This window comes from Phascolarctos cinereus, unplaced genomic scaffold (assembly GCF_003287225.1).
Source record: "Phascolarctos cinereus isolate Bilbo 61053 unplaced genomic scaffold, phaCin_HiC Scaffold_2;HRSCAF=192, whole genome shotgun sequence".
In the NCBI taxonomy this organism is placed as follows: domain Eukaryota; kingdom Metazoa; phylum Chordata; class Mammalia; order Diprotodontia; family Phascolarctidae; genus Phascolarctos; species Phascolarctos cinereus.
Window position 1 is genome coordinate 362,627,430 of NW_027555625.1, and position 22,103 is coordinate 362,649,532.

The 22,103-nt window shown below is 42.4% G+C and overlaps 1 protein-coding gene across 1 annotated transcript in view; it reads left to right on the forward strand.

Annotated features, from left to right (window-relative positions):
* The first annotated feature begins 896 nt into the window (after positions 1-896).
* The window catches only part of BCL11B (BCL11 transcription factor B), a 142,508-nt gene continuing 121,301 nt past the window's right edge, over positions 897-22,103 (forward strand). The window contains 2 exon segments of the mRNA XM_021007322.2: positions 897-1,811; positions 17,359-17,727. Of these exon segments, the coding sequence (XP_020862981.1) occupies positions 1,754-1,811; positions 17,359-17,727 (427 nt within the window). The 5' untranslated portion in view covers positions 897-1,753.

The window sequence follows — 22,103 nt, forward strand, 5'->3', positions numbered from 1 at the left end:
TTGACACGAATTGGCTTCAAGTAAAAAGGATGAACGTCTTGTAGGGAAAACTACACTCAGACGAGGGTGGGGGGTGGGACAGAAAAGAAGGAGGAGGGGAAAGGCAGATTGCCAAAACAGGGGTCTTGTAAGAAAAGGAAGATCACACCTCAATCTCGGCCAGAACTCTTTCCCTACCTCAACGTACCCTCTCCATCCTATATACAGGGCTGAGGTCCTAAGAGATCTTTTCTAGAAGAGTTTTAACAATCTTTCCCCTCCCCAAAGAAACTCGACACCAACCCTCAAAGAAGCAACTACCTAACCCTACTTGATTGAGATTTTTTGCAAGGTGGTTAAATAATTGGCCATCCACCTCCCCCCACCCAACCCGTCTCATCTCAACTCCAACTATTTCCAAGTTGCTTCTCATGCTTTTCCCCACCCCCAAAGTGATCTCTTATTTGGGGTGAAAGTGAAGGACTTTTCCACTAGGAAAGAAGACCCCAACTGTCAGTGCTTGTGTATCTTCCATCTCCTATAACCTTCCATCAAACCTAGGGTATTGCCCTCAAGAGTGGTGGACAGGTGAAGAATATTTTGTCATTATGATCATTATTTTTTTTTAATTACATATCTTCGCCCTCCCTCCCCCAACCGTGTACACTGGAAAAGCAGAAGCGCACAAAAGCTCTGTTTGTACATCTGGTTGGGTTGGTGTGTGTGCATGTGCGCTCGTGTGTACGTATGTGTGTGTGTGTTTTCTTGTTCTCTTGCAGGGTACAATGTTAAAAAGCCACCACTAGTCGCCCCCAGTGCTCCGACTCTCTGGGTCTTTTTGTCTCTAGTGCAGATTAAACGTCACGTCCGCACTTGAACTTGAATTTTATCCCATTGTACAGAGGCAGCCCCAGCCATAGAGAGACAGAGAGCTCCCAGAGAACCTGGACTCCGCCATCTTCACATTGCAATATATATTTATATATATATATATTTATATATATATATATGATAGTAATAGCTCGCACCGACCCAGCAGCACTGGGCTACCGTCCTACCTTCCTTCCCCTGTGCCAGGCGAGGGAGAACAGTGCAAAGTGGTGCAGGGACTCTGGGAACCCAAGGCATAGGGCGAGCGTTCCAGGTGAACTGGAAAGGAGACACTACTGAGCTGCCCCCCAAAACCAGCCAAAAGGGTTAGTGTCAGAAAAAAACTGGGGGGCAGTTTTATGTTTATTTTTTCTTTCTTTCTTTCTTTTCTTTTCTTTTCTTTTTTTTTGCAAAGGGCGGGGAAAAACAAGTCCCAAGTTTTATTTTATTTTATTCTTTTTCATATTCTTTTTTTTTTTCCCGTCCTGGTGGAAGTGCGCTTTCCACCTACCAGAGACTTTGGAGAAAAGTGTCACGGGTTGGTGCAAAATCCTCTAAGTTCAAGAAGAGATTTGGAAGTCCAAGTGGTCAAACAGTTTGGAGAAGTGAGAGACAGAAAGATATTTTTTTCTTTCCTCAAATTTTTTTTTTAATACTGGGGGGATTTCATCTAGTGCACGACATCAACAAGAGTTTTTTTCTTTCTAAAATTTAAATTTGAAAGTTTTTTTAAACTAGAAGAACAAAATAAAGAAGAAGAAGAAGAGGAGGAAGAGGGGGCAAGAAAGAAAGGAGGAAAAAAGGAGGCGGGGAGCAGCAGCGGCTTTAACCTCCATCCCCCTCCCCTCTCCATTCCCCCCAACCGGTACAGCTCTCCGGGCGATGTCAGTGTAAATGCCAGGCAATGTCCCGCCGCAAACAGGGGAACCCGCAACACTTGTCACAAAGGGAGATTATCACACGTAAGTCTCAATTTGAAACAAGAAGAATTAGGAGCCTAGGGCTCCGGGGGTGTTGGGGAGAGGGAAACGGATTGGGAGAGTGCGTGTGGGGGGGTGTCTTTAAAAAAAGTCTTGGGGAAAAAGAGGAGGGGGTGGGGGAGAGGCAGACGAGGCTGATGTTAGTCATTGGAAATCGGAGGGGAGAAGGGGGGATTGAAGTGGTAGGGAAAGGAAGGATGGGGGGGGGAGGCGAGAACGCTCAAAGTTTCTTTTGCATCGGGGTGCTGCCGGCAGCGTGGGAGAGACAACCGCGCCGCCGGCTTTGGGGAAAGATGCAGCCTGGGCGCGGGCTGGAAGGCTGAGCTGGGGGGTCGGGGGTTTTGCACGGGAGAAGGTGTGTGTAGGGGGACTTGGGGTGGGTTGCACGGTGCACGGTGTGTGGCGGCGGCGGGGCTGGGCAAGGGGGTGGGGGAGAGGAGAGGGCTTGGGTGGAGAATCTGTGTGGATTTTTTAGAGGGGTGGATAGACAGAGCCTGGAAGTGTGTGTGGCGGGGAAGTTGGCGGACACCGGGGGCTTGGATGACTGGGGGAGGAAGCTGGCGGCTGCGGGGCTACGCTCGGGGCCCGGTTCTTGGGAGAGTTGGGGGAGACTTGAGGTAATGGCGCGAGGGGGAGGGGCGCGGCGCGCGGCGGCAGCGGCAGCGGCGGCGGCGGCGGCGGCGGCGGCGGCGGCCGGGGATCCGGGCGGGCAGGCAGGCAGCCGGGGAGGAGTCCTCTGTGCCCGCCTGCCAGCCCGCGGGAAAGAGTCCGGTCCTCGCGACCCTGAGCCTGGAGACGGGAGGGGCGCCGAGGCTGCAGGCCAGTGCAGCTTTCCAGGTGCTGCAGACTAATCTACCCCCCCAACACACTCTGCCCACCCCAGCAAAAGAACTGAACTTGGTAGCTTCTTGCCCAACCCGAGCAACCCCCACTTCCCCCCCCCCATTTCCTCACCTCCATGTCTCCTGGGATAATCCTGCTTTCTTTTCCCCCTCCCTCCCCCCAAAAGGTGGGGGGACTTGAGCTGCTGAAAAATTCCTACCACTGGGAAAAGTATGTCAGCTAAGAATGGGAGAGATTGGGGTGCACATGCAAAATAGATGCCTATCAATCTAAAAGTAGATACCTATCAATCTATCATCTATTTATCTAATCCATCTTCTTCCCTGTCTAAATAAACACAAGCAAAGATAGCCCTCATTTGCAATCAACTAACTGAGAAGGCAAGTTGCTGGGAGGGTAGATTCACTTTAGGAAAGCCAAGTCTGGGAACCCCATGTGAAAGCTGCAGTTTCCAGCGCTCTTACATGACAAAAAAAGAAAGAAAGGAAAAGAGAGAGAGCAAATAGACAAACGTACACAAAGGTAGACAGAGTAAAGCTTCCCAGACACATGAAGATGAAGTCCAGGCACTCAGTTGCACCGGTGGCCAAAGGTCTGGGTGAACCTCTTGCCGCAAACAGTATTTCTCCTTCCTCTCTCAACCCCTCTGCTTGTAACGCGTGCTTCACTTCTTAGCCGCGCGCAATTTTTTTTTTATTGCAATAGAAATAAAACATCCTCTGGGTGCAATCAGGATCCGAGGCAGGTTGTTTTCTTCCAATTCACCATAAACCTATTATGGTTGTGGCCAAAACGCCCCGGCTGTGTTTGAGAGTGCTGTGCGCCGAGCAGCCGAGGGCTGGCTGAGACGGTGGAAATCCGAATATTTATGTTATGTTTTTAAAAAATTTAAATAAATAAATAAATAAATATATAAATATATATGGGGTCTTCCCCTCCCCTGAAAACCAAGAATAGAAGCCATCTGCTAGGAGCTTTGGGTGTTGCGATCTCTTCTTTGTTACAGAGAAATTTGTAAGAATTTGGTGGTTTTTTATTTTTTGGAGGGGGGCATGGGAGGGACAGATTTAGGTTGCGTTCGGCATTAAAGTGGGATGACTTTTTGGAGGGAAGAGAAGGAAGCTCACTTTTATTTTGCACTGCTCTCCTCCCCCCCCACCTTTGTGGGAACATAAATGAAGATTCATTCAACCTGGTTATATTATCATTTAAAATGAAAAAAAATGTTTTGCAACCAGATTTGAGCTCAATTTATTTTCTTTTCTTAAAATTAAAGGCACTTTAGGCTAACTGACATTTTCTTCTTTTACCAAGGAGTAACAATCACAACGTCCCCCTATTTTTGGGGGGGGAGGGAATTGAAAACGTCTACCCGGTAGACATCAATCTAATTTTCAGAGAATTCATTCCCCCTCCCCAAGTATTTTCTTTATGATTGCTTAGGTTGTTTTTTGGGGAGGGGGAAAGGTGGGGGGAATTGTTGAGGGTGGTGGTGGGGATAATATGGCTTGTGATGGAGAAAACCTCGCCAGCATTTGTGTGTAAGGGGGAAACATTTGAAGGAAGAAGCAGGTAGGTTTGCTCTCAATTTCATCCTCTCTTCTTGATCGCATTACTGGAAAGTAGTAAGGAGGCAGAAAGGGAAGCCAAGTTACTATACTCACAGTGGTGGTTGGTGTGAAGGCTGGGGGAGGAATGAAGGGCAAGCCACCTACGATTGGGTCCCCCCCCACTTCCTCATCCATCCGTCCATCCATCCATCCATCCATCCATCCATCCATCCATCCATCCATCCATCCATTCATTCATCTATCCAAGCACCCATCCATCCATCTATCTATCTATCTATCTATCTATCTATCTATCTATCTATCTATCTATCTATCTATCTATCTATCTATCATCCCTTAAAAGCTGGTGGTGGTGGTGGTGGGGAACAGTTTGAGTAGCAGTGTATGGAATGGAGAGAGAGAGAAGGAGATCAGATATAAGGGGTGGAAAAGTCAAAGGTGGAGGAAATAGAGCAGTGCAAGGCTTTTCTAGCAAGTCTTCAACAGAGAACACAGAATTATCTGCTGACTTTTCTGAGGGTGTTTCAGGGGGAGAGAGTAGTCTAACCAGTTTTCTGGAAGGGTTATTTATTATTAAATAGCAACCAGTCTCTGTGTCCTGTGCTCACAAGGGAGGTGGGAGAGAGAAGGGCAGGGGGAAAACGGCATGAATCTGATACTGTTTTCTGGGCTCTGCATCATTTCATGTTCAGCTGTGGCTCTTTGACATCTGACGGGAGGGAGAATTGCATTCAGGGTGCAGCAGTCTTTGCCAGGCAGAGGCTCTGTTGTCGCTGCTCCACCGAAGTTTATTAGTTTCCATGCTATGGGGGTTGAAAGAAACATTTAGATCTTCCTTATGAAACAAACAACTGAAAATGTAGTTCATTTTTGTCAGTTAGCTTGTATGATTATTTATAAGCTATAAACTCATTGGCCTATGTGGAGCAGTCACCAGGTTCTCCATAATGATGCAACCTAGGATTAATGTAAATAACTGTAGAAATAAGAAGGGGACAGTAGCTTAAACAGCATCTCTAGTCTTTGCCCAGAAATTATTACAGTGAAAGGCTCAATAATGAGCTAGTTAAATTTATAGTCAGTGAGAAAGGGTATGAGAGAAGAGAGAGGGTTGTGTGAGACCGCTATTTACCAAAACATTAAATTCTACTCTGTTTTAAAATATTTGACTCAAATGAATATTCTTCCGAAGTCAGAGTGCTTAAAAAAAAAACCAAGAAAACAACATGAAATACCAGCAACAACAGAGAAAGCCAACAACCAATGAGGTATTTTAACGGTTGTGGGGGTAGATCAAAGAAGGGTCTGTGTGATTCCTCCTGCCAAGAATGTCCAGGAGTAAAGTGAAATTTCTTGAAGTAAAGAAAATAGCTCTGGTGCTTCATGAAGAAAATAGGATGCTTATGAAAAATTATAGACTCTATAGGGGGAATTTTTCAGCCACCGACCAATAGGTTTCCCTGGAAAGATGGATCACTATCCTTATGAATTTCCATTCTTCCAAAATAGCTATACCTTGAAAAGCCTGGAATTTGAATCCCCAGAAAGTCTAATTGTTATAGATACATGACTAAATATAATAATAACGATAATTATACTGTAGCTTAGAGATGGTCATGTTAACAATTCTTCTCTATCCATACACACATCACTGTTCATTCTGTTCATAAGCCTTTCTAGAATAGCAAATGCTTTTGAAGAATTTCTTATACTGAATTTCAGGAGAAAGGAAGTTTTTCCTGTTTTCCCACAGTCTTGCAGAAGGAAACCCCCATGTGGTTAAGGACATAATCCTTGTCACTTGTTAAAATTCTATAGAGTAATAAAAATATGTTCGTCAAAGGGCACTATTCTGGGAAGATTTTTTTCCCCTTTTAATTCATACCTAAGAGGTAGGAAACATACTTATGAAGTTTCTAATGTTATTAAAGGGCATTTTATCTGTGAGTGAGAAGAACAGATATTTGCTCAGTATTCATGGCTCTATAGTTTTTTGAGGTGATGGATCTCTAAAATATTTAATATAAAATAGTTTTTCCACCCAAGAAATGCAGTTGTTTTCATGATAGCTATTAGTTTACTTAGAAATTCCTAGGGGAATGTAGGATTTTTGAATCAAGATTGTGCTTAGAGCGATGGCTTATTGACCACTTAGACACAAACACATCTTATGGTGTGGGACAAAGCCAACTTTGGGATCATTTCATCATAATTATCTCTTAAACATAATTGATCCTTGTTATGGTACAAATTACAGGCATCGGTTACTGCCTTCAGATGACACCTAATCTAAACTCTTTATCAGAATTTAGTTTTTAGCTCAGAACCTTTTAGATTTAAAAAATGTCTTGCACAAAGCCTCCATTTCCCTTTTATATTTCCTATCTCGATTGTCTTGCATTATGTATTGCTTATGATCAAATACTTACCAAAATAAACTTTACAGGCTTTTATAGTTGAATTGCCAACCCAAGTTTCAACTATGCCCTGTGGCTTTAACTGACATGCAGTGACAACTAGGGGGAGCTCATAGCCTGTCTCATGAAAGAGGATGGTTAAATAGAGCTTGGTGTACTGGTGGTTAGGATACAATAGGATTGAAAATAATGGCTATATCGGAGGCAGTTTGCATTGCTGCAGAATGTCTTAAGTGTAAAGTTGTAATATTGATTTCCATGCAGAGATCTGTGCAGGCAAAATGAGAGTATAAGTTTGAGAAATCTATTTTCAAACAATCATTGATTTGCAAGGCTACATTCACAGATGGGCTTAAAAACAATTAAGATTATTATTATTATTTTTTTAATGGCATGTTTCCCTATCAACCCCTAAAATTTATATCCTGAAAATTCCATAATGCTATTAAGTAATCAGGCTAACAATAATCATTAATCATTGTCGGACGGCCTGTAGTAAATAAATCTCTCTACTACAGAGGTGTTCTGTACATCCATGTTTTTCTGCTGTATATATCACAAACATACCAGAGAGGAAAGCATTCCAGCATTCAATAGTCAGAGACTCAGAATAACTTACTGAATGGAAATTCCCATTATATCCAATTTTCTAGTATGTACATTTTCACTTCCAGTCACTGTGCAATGATTCCGTCCTATGGAGGACAAGATGACCAGTTCCCAAAGGATATAAAATGCTAAGTCATATGATGTATAAAAGTTTCTATGGAATAAGGTGCATAGGTTGCTTAGGCCATAGAGGACTGCTGTCCAGTATATGTGACCGCCTTTCCAGCATGGGACTATTTCTTACCTAACCACATAATTTTGTGCTTTGATCATTGGCTTTTTGAATACATAATGCTTTCTTCTTGGAGTCCAAGAAATCCATCAGAAAACAGCAACGTTTAGTTTTCTGTTAGAGCTCAGTATACGGAAGGTTATACTATCACAGGAAGGACTGCTTTATTCTAACCTGAAAGAGGAATAAATTAGGTCAGACAAAAGACTAGGGCTGTCATCAACTATAGAAAGAGCCTTCACTCTTGAGTACAGAGGGCAATTTATCTGATGATTTCTCTACTTCATTTAACGTTTGAAGTGGGGTGGTGGAAGCATATATAGAGACAGAAGCCAAGAGACCAGAAATGAAGATGTACGGTCTCCCCAAATACTGAAGAGATCAGTGTCCCATAGGCTCTCAAAAATAGTTTTCTTTGCAGAAATCCCAAACCTCTCCCTTGTGGTCTGTCTCATTTCCACAGTATTTAACTTTTCCCAGGAGAAGCCATGAAAGCACAGAACTCGGCAGAGACCCCTGAGATGGAAATGTGGTTTTTAAGAGTCCTACTGAGGGACACTGAAAAAGGGAGGTGGGGGCAGAAGGAGTAGTGTCCATGGCCTGGTCAAATTTTGACTTAGAGGGAGAATAGCTTGTCATTGTTAAATGAATATCATAGAATTTTTAGAGCTGGAAGAGGCCTTAGAATCATATAATCATAGAATCTCAGAGCTGGAAGGGACCCTAGAATCATAGAACACATAAGATTCAAATAGGTAGGGACCTTAGTGTCATAAAACTCACTGAGTATTTATACTTGGTAAAGACTTAGAATTATAGGACATTAAAGTTAAATAATATCTTAGAACATAGGCTATCAGAGCCAAAAAGTATCATTGAATTCAACTTCATTTTACTTAAAGGAGAAACCCAGGCCCAGAGCGGTCAAGTTTCTTCCACAGTATCACACTAACTTAGTGACAGAGCTGAGATGCCATTTCAAATGCTCTTTTCATTGTACTATACCTCGTCCATAATGGCTCTCTGTGCTAGCCTCCAGTCTCACCTTCAACCAGAACCTTCTGAAGAGTTTCGTCTCTAGAGGTTAAAAATAGTGTCACCTATGGGCAGGAAAAGAGGAAAATAAATGATCTCTGGGGACTGCCTCATACCACACAGTAAAGTTATCGATGCAATACAAGTACCTTAGAGGGTCTGTGTTGCTACGTGGTGTTAGATGTGGATACATTTATATATTTTTAATGAGGAGGGGAAAAGAAAGACATCAATAACCGTCTGCAGTATTGATAAATGTATGATTCATTCAGCTGGTGTTATTATGGCATCTTCATCTCTCACCATCGTTTATTTACTCTCTTAAAAGGAGTCTGGGCCACAGGTATACCCTCCCTTCTCAGCTGCTACTGTAAACCTTTCTCTTCCTTTGTGGGTCCATAGTAAGTTGCAGCCCATGAACTTCACTGAGATTTGGTTATGCTGGGCTCCCTGTCTCCCCATCCCACCCCCTAGAAATGCTGTGGACCATCTACCCTGAGCAGCAGCTTTTCCCAAGGCATCTATAAAAAGTGCGGAGAGCAGACTATTAGAAAACAAATGGAAACCAAGGGACACACTTCATGTGTCTCAGGCACGTGTCAGTGAGGGGGGTTAGAGGAATATCGTCATTTTACTGGCAAAAGTGACACCAGATCGGAGATTTGATTAATGATGGCACATTCATAGGGACTTAGTTCTATATTGTTGACATATGCAAGGCTTTTGTATAGTTGCCACAATGGAAGAAATTCATGTCGGGTTTTTTCTTTCTTTCTTTCTTTTTCCCCCTCTGAATGGGCTGATGATTTTGCCCGTGTGGCTTGAACATACTCAAGATAATTTGCTGAAATTCAGCCCCAGACAGAACAATATTGAGGAACTTCAAAGTGGGACTGAGGGTGGTGGTGGTGGTGTTAGTGGAGAGAAAACAAACCCCTCTCTGTTTTACCTAATGTTTTACGACCCCATCCACTAAAGCCACAGAAATACAAATACATTTGATAAATGTACTAATGTAATCCTCAGTAAAACAACATCCTTTAAAAAAAATGACTCAAAAGTTGAATGCTAGCATTCTTATAATTAGCCCGGGCCTTGGAAATCATTTCACTTCTAAGAAAGAGGCACTTCGAAGGGCAGTGACGTTTAAATCCACTCTGGAGATCAGAGGCTTAAAGCGGGTCGCCCTTCACAGGGTTGACTTCTCTGGCAGTGGAGAGGTCGGTACTCAGGATCCTGTAATAGGAGGGCTCTCCTGCCTGCCTGCCCGCTGCCGCTGCAGCTGCTGCTGCTGCTGCTGCTGCTGAGTTTCTTTTTTAAAAGAATGGCATTAAATAAAACAAATCTAATTCATTTGGCAACAAAGGCTGCTTTTATATCACATCATCGAAATCTCTGCTGTGGTTCTGAAGATTTAGAGCTACTTTAGTTTTACAAGACCTGCAGAATGTATTTAAAGGCTCTCTCAGTAGTAAATCTCTCTCTCTCTCTCTCTCTCTCTCTCCTCTCTCTCTCTCTCTCTCTCTCTCTCTCTCTCTCTCTCTCTCTCTCTCTCTCCCTCTCCCCCCCCACCAAAGCAACTAGTTTATTTATCAGAACATAGGTCACTCCTCTCTGGTGCTGTGTTCTTAGCATTTTATTAAGTAACATTTCAGTAATGGATCCATAAATATACCAGAATGTCTTTTTCAGCCTTTCTCTCTCTTTTTTTTAAAATCCTTCTTTGAATTTGTTAGACTCAGACTTTTACTCTTTTTCAGTTTCTGAAAGGAGGGTGGGTTGGGGCATGTTGGTCCCTGAGGCCTTGGAGAGATTTGGGATGGTTCTCAAGAGGGTGTTTTTAATGTACCAGCTCAAGCTGAAATTGGATGAGACATTTGTTTGAAGAGATCTGTCTCTCCTTTCCTACTCTCTCTCTTCTCCCATTTCTCTCTTGTCAGTGATGTTTAAATTTAGTACTTAAGGAAGACTGCTTGAAATAAGCTGTAGACCACTGACCCTAGGCCCTTCTTATCAACTTACAAACTGACCATGTTTGCCTCTGTTAAAATGATACCTACTCTGCCAAAATACTCGTTTGATTTGGCTGGTTTCAGTGGTAGGAAAAAAAATAGCAACAACAAAAAATCAATTGGCCAAACTACTTGGTACTGCATAGACTGAGCCTCCCTCCTGAATAACTGTTCCAGTTGGGCAATTCTTAAAATTTTCAGTTTTCAGAGGTCTGTCTTGTTTCAGGGGTGTTCTGTGCCTAGGGCCTTAGTGGGAAGGCCTTGAATCCAGTCTGTTGTGAGGGCTGAGGTGTGAGGAGCTTCCTTGGAAGTGTCTCAGTGTAGGAAGAAGCTCATCTCCACCTCCTATGGATCAGGGCCATGGGTGTGGATGCCAGGTCTCTATCTCTTCATAGGGCACAGAAGGAGATGGCTAGGAGGGAGGGGTTGGTAGGGCCAGAGAGCAGATAAGGTACAGAGCAATGTTGCTCTAACTCCTGTGGTTATAACTGCCCTTCTCATCTCTATCCCACTCCTTCCCCTTTCAGAAATAATTTAACCCTTCCATCAATCAATCGATGCCTCAGCCAGGCTCTCTGCTTTTGAACCTGGCCTGTTAAATGTGTGGTTAACCACACTGGGTGGACAGCCCTGTGGCCGGGTGAGGCTGACTGGTCGAGGCTGGGCTGTGGCTAAGCAGGACATAGATCTTCTGGTGGGACACTGTGAGTTTGTTTTAAGACTTCTGTTATGATGTAGGAAATGCTCTAAATATACATTTGTTTTGTGTTTCTTATTCTCCCTCTGTCTCCATGTGAGCCAGTTATTATTTGCACTGTTAAGACAACTTTATAAAAATCAGCCATCACTTTTTGAGTCATCTATTCAGAAATTATTCCCTACACACACACACACACAATTGATCCTTTCCCTCATCCTCCGTTATGTTCTCTTGGATACAATGAAATTAAAAATTGATGGCGTGAGCTTAGAAAGTGTTGTGCTCGGTTGAATGTGAGCCTGGTGTGGCTTAGGTGCCTGGTATCATGCGTACGAAATGAATTTTCCCTTTAGAGAAAAAAGAAGGAAAAGATCTGCTCCTCAATTTTTGGTAAACATAGGTTGTTTGGTAGATGGCAGCTTTCCGAGAGCAAGAATGCCTTTCGCAGGAAGCAGGTGTAAAAATCTTTTCATTTAGAGTTTGCTAGCTTAGCGTAGCCCAGCCCAGTCCAGCCCGGCTTAGTCTGCAGACAGAGGCAGGCCGGCACCGCCGTTCTGTAAACATGATGACACATTACAGCAACGACGATGATGCCATTGGGGGCCACCCATTGTAGGAATCTATGGTAGCAAGCAGCCCCTACCTACCCCCTAAAATTAATTTCCGTGCACATTTTCTCTGGATTGTGGCTTACCCCTTAATGATGGGAATTTGGATTTGAATCAAAGCTGAAGAAGAAAGCACACGAAAACTCCTATCTGGCTATCTGGGTGCAGTAGCCTAAGCTGCTGCTTGCTATGTAGTAAGTAGGTAGTGCTGGCCAAAAGCAGGGCTTTGAAAAGAGGACAGTGCTTTGAAGTCTCCCTTTCTGAAGTAGGATTTCCCTCAGGTAGGATGGATGCAGAGGCAATTCAGAGATGTATCAAATGCAGTTAATCAGTGCTCTGCTCATTGGGGCAACCTGAAGCTCTGAGATGGTAACTGACCAGGCAGGACAGGATGAGAATATGGCATATGATGGTGCCTCCATAGATAGGTTGTGTTCATTGCACAATATTGGGAGGGGGATTCCCTCCTCCCCCACCCCACATACAGACCTCTCTAACCTGGTGGATTCTCAGCTACCTAAAATTCACTTTAGGCTAGATGGAATTTGACATTGGGGAGTATTGCTTTAGAATAACACGTTTGCTATTTTTTTCATGAAGTTGATGGTCTTTACTTTTGAACTCCTGTAACATTCAACTTACCCATAGATTTTACCAGCTTAGGAGGGACGGGTCAAGGTTATCTTTGTTCCCTGGAACGAACCTTGGACATCAAAGACCTAGCTTTGTTGTAACATGAAATTTAGCCCATCTGGCCTCTTGAAGATTTTAAGGTTTTAGAATTCTCCCTCTTTTCCTCCTTTGCCATTCCCATGCCTACATTTTAATGTCATATTGATTTAATTTTAAAATAATGTTCACTATATATGTGTTTTTAATATTATTTTATGAAGTACTGAAGTAGCAAAATTTTGTGTTGGGTTGAATTCTGGAGACCTGGAAAAAAAATTCCCAAAAGGAAACTTCATCTTTCCTTCTTATTTCCAAAAAGCAAAGGGTATGAAACTTTTGTTGGACTCAACAGCATTGGTGTCCTGTTACATATTGGTACCAGTGTGTACTTCTGAGAGGGGGGTTACTGGCAAAAGATGTGTACAGGTCAAAGCACGCCCAGATCAAAAAGATTCATTTTCATTTCATTTTTTTTTCTTTTTCTATGGTGTTCTCTTTGTCATGTGGCTATGCGCAGACAGGAATGGGGTGGGGGAGTGAAGCTGTTGGGGTCTAAATCATTCACCTGGACTTTGAGGAGATAGTAAGGTGGGTCTTAATGAGCTATGGGCCTCAGAATACCAAGCAATGAGTGAAAAAGGGTTCCCTCTTCCTTAGGAACAATTGGATTTTGCTTGGCCCTTGCTAAGGGATCAGAAAGTATTGCTTTTTCTTTCTTTTCTTTCCTTCCCCCCCTTCTATTATGAAAACTATTGAGAGAGGGACACATACACATACATACACACACACACACACACACACACACACGTGCGCACACACAGTCAATACATATAACACAACAAATAGCAGGCAAAGGAAATGAAACCATAGGGTGTCTCTGTATTGAGGGTGTCTCAAAAAAATTTTTTTTGCAAGCGCGAGCTCTTAGGCCTGAAACAACACTTCTACCTGGTAGTATACAAGGATCATTTGAGTTTGGGGAGGGGATAGCTGAGATGGGTCCATGTCTGGGTGAATCCCATGGGAATGATATGTGCAATAGGACTACAGAACATAACCCATGTGGCCCTTGTATTAAGAAGCTCTATTCTCCTTCTGGTGAAGCCTGGCCTGTAACGTCATGTTAACATGGTTGTTGATGTATATAGGGTTTCGCTTTCCAAACTGAAAATTCTTCATTTGTTTTCTTACCATTGGATGGATACATTAAAAAAAAAATTTGTCTCCCCTTTCATAAGTGTCCCCCCCATGCCCTCACCTGTGGCAAAAACAACAACAACAACAAACTTTTGGCTTCTGATTCCTGTAATCAGGGTTGTGGATCTTCCTTCAAACTTTGGTTTTTATCTATGGGACTGGAGGAGATCGGAGATACGAATAGTGCATTCTTTACGAGGCTAGACTGGGTATTTGCTGACTTGAAGCAAAAACTAAAAGTATAGTATAGTTAAAAATCGTTTGAAGCTTTCAGACTCAATTACTGTGGATCTTAAGGACTGACTGCATGAAGAAAGTGAAAAGCTTATTTTCTGAGAGGCAAAGGCTGCCCAAAAATGAAAGAATACCAGATGTTACCACTCCCCGCCCCCCCCCAAGTGCTGTTACTAAGTCCTTAACGAAAGAGGAGAGGAATGTTTTCGAAATAGGCATATGTGAACTCTGCTAATTTTTAAATTAGCCTGTGTTTCTCATGAATTAAAAAATGAATTTGAAATCATTTAGCTGGATCTCTTAGCAGGAACTTAAATCTGCTTAGAAATTTTTGGTACTTTTAATCTAAACAGTAAATTATGAAATGGGAAGAAAAGTTAATGAAAACATTTCTCACACCCCGATGAGATGATGAAGTCAAGAGAAAATTTTATTTTAGGTCAGATGGAGGCCTAAGAATCATAGCTCAAAAGACATACATATATTTAAGCTTCAATCGGTTCCCACTGGGGTGGCGTTTAAACCTGTGGCAGGTACTTTTTTTCCCCCTGCTACCTGTCTTAACCTTATAGTTTATCCCTTGTCTCCTTTCAACTCTCCATTTCATTTTGTCCTTTTTAGCCTTTTTTTTTTTACTTCATCTCATTTGTGCTAAAAAAATATTTTGACATCCTCCTCTTATCTATTAGGGATCCTTCTCTAGAAATAGTGCACAATACATCCTTATATTTCTAAAGAACTGTTTTCACAGTACTCTCCTTTGGCTCTGAAATTATGTATATGTAATTGGTAATTAAAGGTGCGAGCTTTTCAATATAAACAATATTGCTCAATGTTAGATCGTTAAAGGGAGCAGAGGCACTAAATAATTACCTTTTACATTCTGACAAACTGTTCACAGAAATCCACTCTCCCTAGCATCACTATTCAGCAGAAGGGTTATGATTACATTTTCAGTATGGCAAAGCATCTTTTCATAAAATAAATTGGTAAATTAATTATGTAGTATTGTCTTCAAACTCCCTTTAAAGTAAACTCTGATTTTTTTAAAAAGGCATAATTAATGGTTTCCAGAATGTGTATTGTGTTTGCTGTTTAGTTACCTTGTAGATTTTCTTTGTTACAACTCTGCAGACAGCAGCCTTTTGGTGTGGATTTCTTCGCCTAAGTGATATTTTTCTATTTCTACATTTCTAATGCATTTCTACATTTATCTCATTGGGAACTCAGCTCAGCCTTCTCTTTGCTTCTACTCAGCAGAATCTTGAATTATAGTTTTCTTCCTGCTATCCACATACACACACACACACACACACACACACACACACACATATCTCCTGTTTGTGATACGTGTACATATTACATGCGTAGATGTGGATTGTTGGGGAAACTTCCCTGAGGAAGCACGTGCTACTATCGAGGGAAATAACAGGCCCGTGATTTATTTGGAGGATGGGAGATGCCACAGAAATTTTTCCTTGAATTATCTGTTCCTTGGCTCTGACCATTTAATAACTTCACAGCCACGGAATGCATTTTTCCCCGTCTTTTCTGTTCCCTACTCTTTCGTGGTTTCCACTATTCTTTGCTAAATACTGAACAGTTTAAAATTTACCTTGCTTCTCTGGTTTCAGACCTTTGTCTAGTTTGCCTGGCTGTCAGAACTCTAACGCCTTTTTTTCTTTTAGAATGCTAATATTTGCATTTCTAAAATTCCAACAAAATCTCAGATCCTGAGGGGATTATGAAACCTTTATGTGTCCCTTTTGTTTCGATAGGAAATTTTAGGCTGCAAAGTTAAACTGTCTTCCTTAAGTGGCTTGTTACCTTTTAAGATCTTCATCATCTTCAAACCACTTTATTTTCCCCTCCCCCCAACCATCTAATAAACAGACATAGATAAATAAGACAGAATAAAAACATATTTTCTTTTTAATTTAACAGATACTAACTGAGCACCTACTATGTGCAAGGCACTGACAGTGTATTGTGGCCTGTTAACATGGCCTCTTGTGAAAGAAAATAAAACCAACCAGGAAAAAAAAAATATCAGTGCCTAGTTGGTAATGGTTGGGACAAACCAATTAGGGACATAGAATTGTGACCAACAACTTGCAATCACTGCGATCCTCCCCCCCCCCTTTTTTGGCGGGGGGTGGGGGTGGGGGTAGGATAGCTTGTAATTGTCACTGCTACCTTCTGACCGCTGTCGACCTATCATAGTAGCCTGGCCTTTCCCATGCTGTTTTTTAGGTGACGGCCTGTCCTCAGGTAGGGAATTTTGAGAAAGGTTTAGAGTATGTGGGAGAAGTTATTTCACTTTATTAAAACTCAGTTTCCTCATCTGTACAATGTATTTAATGGTCCAATGTACAATGAATTTAATAGTACAATGAACTTAATAGTAAGGGCCCTCCCTGCCTTATATAGGTTGTTTAGGCGTACATCCTTTATAAGTTTTAAAGCAGTGAAATAATAGACATAGGGACTAGACTTGGAATTTCATTAATACTGGGAATTCTCTGTGAGGGAATTTCCACTACCATGTAAGATGGCATTTTCTCTGCCTCCACTACTCTTAGAAGGCTGCCTAGGGCACTGAGTGGTTAAGTGACTTGCCCTGAGCCACACAGCACTTCTTTGTCAGAGGTGGAACTTTGATCTAGGTTTTACTGGTTTTAAGGCCAGCTCTCTCTCCACTCTGTCACACTAACTAATAATAATAATCGTTAAGATTTGTATAGCACTTACTAGGTGTCAGGCACTGTGCATATAATATCTTTACAGATATTATCCCATTTGGTCCTCACAACAACCCTGGGAAGTAAGTACTATTATCATCCCCATTTTACAGATGAAGAAACTAAGGCAGTCAGAGGTTAAGTGACTTGCCCAGGATCACAGAGAGGTTCAGTTCTTCCTGATTCCAGGGCTAGTGCTTTATCTACTGTGCCGCCTAGGTGTCTCTGTTAAGATGTCTCCAGTAACAAGAATAGAGACTTAATTATGAATGTCAAAAAGGCCAAAATAAGTTGCCCTCTTATCAGGAGGATACTGGAGACCCAAGCCAGATAAAATACCTTTTGGCTTATATGGGCTGAGAGGAATGCCAGAGCCTTTTGGGAAGAAGCCAGGGTGAACCAGGGCACCATAGCACTTGATGAGTATGGGATCCTTTTCTAAGCAGGGCTCTTTTTGTTAGTTGGGATGGTGGCTGAGTTGGGGGTAGAAATAAAAAAGGGAAAATAAAGGAAAAGGAGAGGCAGGCATTAAGATCCACACTTGTGAGCTTCCACTTTTCCTAGTTTGACTGTTCAAATATTTTCGAGCGCTTAAGCCCATCTTTTTTCTCTCTGCTCCCTCTTCTCCCCTTTCCCCCTTTCTCTTCTCCATGTTAAGCAGAGGCTGACCATGTGGAAGCCGCCATTGTCGACGAAGATGAAGGTCTTGAGATAGAGGAGCCCAGTGGCCTCGGGCTGACCACAGGTGGGACAGATCCAGACTTGCTGACCTGTGGACAGTGTCAGATGAACTTCCCCTTGAGAGACATCCTGGTGTTTATAGAGCACAAGAAGAAACAGTGTAGTGGAAGCCTTGGTGTTTGCTATGAGAAGAGCCTGGATAAAAGCAGTCCCCCCCCTTCGTCACGCTCCGAGCTCAGGAAAGTGTCAGAGCCAGTGGAAATCGGGATTCAAGTCACCCCGGATGAAGAAGATCGTCTACTGACGCCTACAAAAGGAATTTGTCCGAAGCAGGAAAATATTGCAGGTATGGCATATTCCCTTCTCCCATCTTCCATATAAGTACATGTTCAAATGGCTGTCCCCCTATCGCACACCTGCCATGAGGGAGAGGCAACCCAAAACAGGGCACTAGATATGAGGGCCATGGCACTGGTGCTTACAGTCTGCCATGGTTTTGCCTGACTGTGCCAGTGACGTACGAGAAGAGCTTTTGGGAGCTTTGGAGATCAGTCATTAAGGACCACCACGAGAGTGCCAGGTGTATCAACATCTTTACCCAGAAACTTCCGGAGACTCTTGTTTTCTGAGGTGTCCACTCTCTGCACTGAGCTGTCAGAAAACGATGTGCATGAGGGTCGGAGGACATAATTAATCTTATTATTATTATTATTTTTTTTGGTGAGTGGCTTTCTCTTTGCGTTAAAATCAAGTTGAACCCATTACTGCTGCCAGAAGTAAAAGATGGAGAGGAAAAGGCAGCATGGAAGTGGGAGTTATGGAACTAGTCCCAGCTTTTCCATGAACGTGGTTAGGCAAGTCACTTATTTATTCTGGGACTCAGTTTCCTTCTCTGTAAAATAATTGGGCTAAATCAGGAGGCAGTGTCATATAATGGAAAGAGCTCTGTACCAGAAGACACGGGTTTGAGTCTCTACTCTGCTCCTCACTAGCTTTGTGATAAGTCGAACACCCTCTGTTAACCTCAGTTTCCCCATCTGTAAAATATATGAGGGAGGCCAATCTCCAAGATCCCTTTTAATTGTGGGGATCCATTTTGTGGAGATTTCCCAGAATATCCACTGTGGTTCAGGGAAGTGGGATATGCTACTCCTTCACCCCTAGCCACATTGGTGACCCACTTGGACATTTTTCCCTGTGTACAGGTACACTCTGCTATAGAACTTCAGCACATGCTTACCTTCTTTTTGGCCTGTTTCCTCTCAAAAGTGCGGTTTCTCTGTTAGCTTGCTATTTCCTTCCGAGCATCGAGACGCTCCATCCAAAGCAACAGACCCTCTTTTGTGTGCTTGTGTCTCTCTTGGGTGGAGTCCATAAAACAATACCACTGACTAGAGCAAACACCAGCTGTGGCCTAGTGGGAAGAGCCCCAGATTGGGAGTCAAAGGGCTTCCTGCTATTTACTATCCATGTCACCATGGGCTAGTCACTTCCCCTCACAGGGGCCTGAGTTTCGTCATCTTTAAAATGGAGGGCTTTTTGACAGTTACCTCCTAGCTCTAAAGCTGATGTTCTTAACTACTAGTATTTTCGTTGTTGTCAATAGAGGAGGATTAAAGATAAATAAGAGCCCACCATGGGCTTTTAAAAGTTTGGAATAGGACCTTCTCTTTTTCTGTTGGCATGTCTACACTTAACCTGGAAATAGGAAAATTTTCTTTTACCGTCTTAGCTCTTCCCCATGTGCTGCTCTTGGATTCATATTTTCTGTACTAGCCGCAGCTTAAGCACTGATCAATTGTAACCTTTCTCTGTCCCTGACTATCCACCTATGTGAGCACAGGCAAGTCTTTCCCCTGCCTTCTCTGGACCTTATTTTCCTCATCTGTGAAATGAAGCGGGTGGACAAGATGACGTCTCTAAGGGTGGCTTCCATTGCTGACATCCTATGATTATGGGTCCCTTCTAGCTCTAGATTCCATAACTCGATGAACTTGCTGGCCCTGCCTTCCTCCAAAATACCACGACCAGATGGCATAAACCTCTGTGCTCATTGCACTAGGCTAGAGGTTTTCAGAGAGAATGCTTGGACCACATTGGGCTAATTAAAGGCATCAGAGGTGGTGACCTGATTTCTTCCTCCAGTGACTCCCTGAAGTACAGAGGCTGATCTTGAAGGTTGGAGAGCAGCTAGTGGCAATTTTAATCTTTGGTGGAGCCCCTACTCCCTCTGTTGAAAGTGTTCTGTTACTTCTGTGCCTAGCCCAGTCAAAAGGGATTCAAGAGCTGCCATTTGCCAAGGCCAGAATCCCATGGCTGATTTTTTTTAAAAAGTTTATGTTTTGGGATGACTGTGGCCACTATTCTACCTGTTCTGTCATGTGGTATGGTGAAAAGTTACTGGGATAGTAATCAAGAGACCTGGGTTCTGGTCCTACCTCTGTGATTTTGGGCAAGTCATCTTGCTTTTCTGGGCCTCAGTTTATTCTGTAAACACTAAACCAGATGACCTTCAAAATTCCTTCCAACTTTTAATTCTCAAATCTGCTTGAGGGTGGGATGAGAACCTTGGGATGGTGTAGGCACAGAATTTACTGTCCCAGGATGAGAAAGAACAATGAGAGCTCTTACTCTTTTCCCAACTCAGTGGAGATCAAAAGGAAATTTTCATGAGAGGCACTTAAAATGCAAAAATAAAAAGTTATTTTGGGTAGACTTCCTGAACGTGTTATGCAGATAGGAATATCTGTGCAAATGTGGTAGTGCCTTCTTAATTAAGGACCAAACTGTTAGATGAAAAAGGTGGGGTGGCTTATTAGTGCTCCCTGCTTTCCTGTACTTAAAAAAAATCAGAGGAATAATTTTCAGCAGGAGTACAGAGTGCTTGACATTGTAGCCAGGCAGGGCAGCCTTGAAAACCTCACAAGAAGTCTTTCCTTAGAAAGGCTTTGGTAGAGTATACCTAAGCCCAGATTTCTCTCTCAATAGAAAGGCTTTTTGCATTTGCTAGAAAAATTGGAACCTAAATTTAACACTGAAGGTATTTCCCAGTGAGAGGCCATAGATCATTATTGTTAAATTTGTTTAAAAAATCAACTAAATATGATTTCATAAAAGGAAAAGATAATTTCTAAGGAAGCTTTACCCTCAGCCCTTTTCACTTTTTTTTTTCTGGTTGTGATACTGCAGCACTCTACAGTACTGTACGAACGGCAACAGATATTGTTGGCCTTTCTGCACTGCAACAGGGCGAATGGATTTCTTTATTCCCAAAGAAATATGTAAAATAATCCCTTAGAAGTATAAAGGGAGATATGTTTGTTCAAAGCATTTAAAATGTTCGTTTAATCACAGGCACCAAATACAGTACATGCTGTGGCAGCCGAGGAAGACCGTTACATCAAAATAGCAAATCCTGGTCTTACTCTGTCCCTTTTTCCCTTTTTCCTTCACACTTTTGGAACTAATTTTTTTTTATTTATTTAACAAAAAGGAAAGATTAAAGAATAGAACTTCAGTGGCTCAAATGTATAAAGTAATTTAATATGGTGGAAGCATTAATTATTTTAGCTTAATTGAATTCTGAGGACTGCAGTAGTTGCATTTTTGTAGACAAGCCCTGTTTATTATTTCTCTGTGTAGATTAACAGTAAAGGAAACACAGATAACTTTCAGTTATTTATTGTCAAATAAATGTGTCAATTCATGTGTAAAGCAAGCTGTTCAAAGATAATTGAGTCTTTATATTTTAAGAGGGAGACTGGAAATCATAGGCGCTGGGCTGCTTTGGCTCCTGGAAATGCACACAGCTGCTGCCCAGGCCAGGGGGTGGCTGCCCATGGTGCTGCTGGCTGCCCCTGCCCACCCCTCCAACCCTGCTGGGGCCTTTTTGAATTTCTGTGAAGTTGTGACTTTGTGAAAGTGCGTCCTCTCCCTCTGCCTCAGTTTCCTCATCTGTAAAATGTATAAGTTGGACTCCGTGATCTTTAGAAGCCTCTTCTTGCTCTTACATTCTGTATTCTCTGATTACAAGGGCCCGTACTGACAGTTTGTGATTTTTCCTACTCCTTTGACTCAACAGAGGTATAGTTAAGTATGCTGCTGCTGGTGGTCTTAGCTACCTAGAACCTACATCATCCTAAGGCCTAATGGTGGCAAAAATCCCTTGGGATTGGCAGAAAATCCCTCAGGCCTGGCAACCCACAGCCTTGATGTACCTTGAGGGGCATTATGAAGAAGTGCCAAACAATATTTCCCCCAAGGAATCTGGGGTGCTGAAATTATACCACCAGACAAGTAAAGGTCTTCTTTGAAAATAGAAAATATCTCTTTGGATAATGTAAGACATTAAGTTGCTATCCTACATCCCACTTAAGTATGAATTACATCCTTTGCAAATAACAGCTGAGAGCTGGGCACTAAAGAAATAGAAACTTTTATGGTGGGAAGGACATAGCAGGGAAAGCTACGGTTTTGCAGTGTTTGATGCTGTCCGAGTAGGCAGATTGAGGTTGGTGAATAACAGGAGTGGTAGGGGTGGTACACATGCTGAAGATGATGGAGAACACTGAAGACAGAGTTTGCCATCTTCTCTGTTTTTGTTTTTTTTTTTCCCAGGGTCAGTCTATCACTTTGGGGCCTTTGGCAAAGATCCACAATCAGCCCTGACCCTGGAATAGCATTTTGATGAATAAATGAATTTACTGTTCTACAAGGATCATC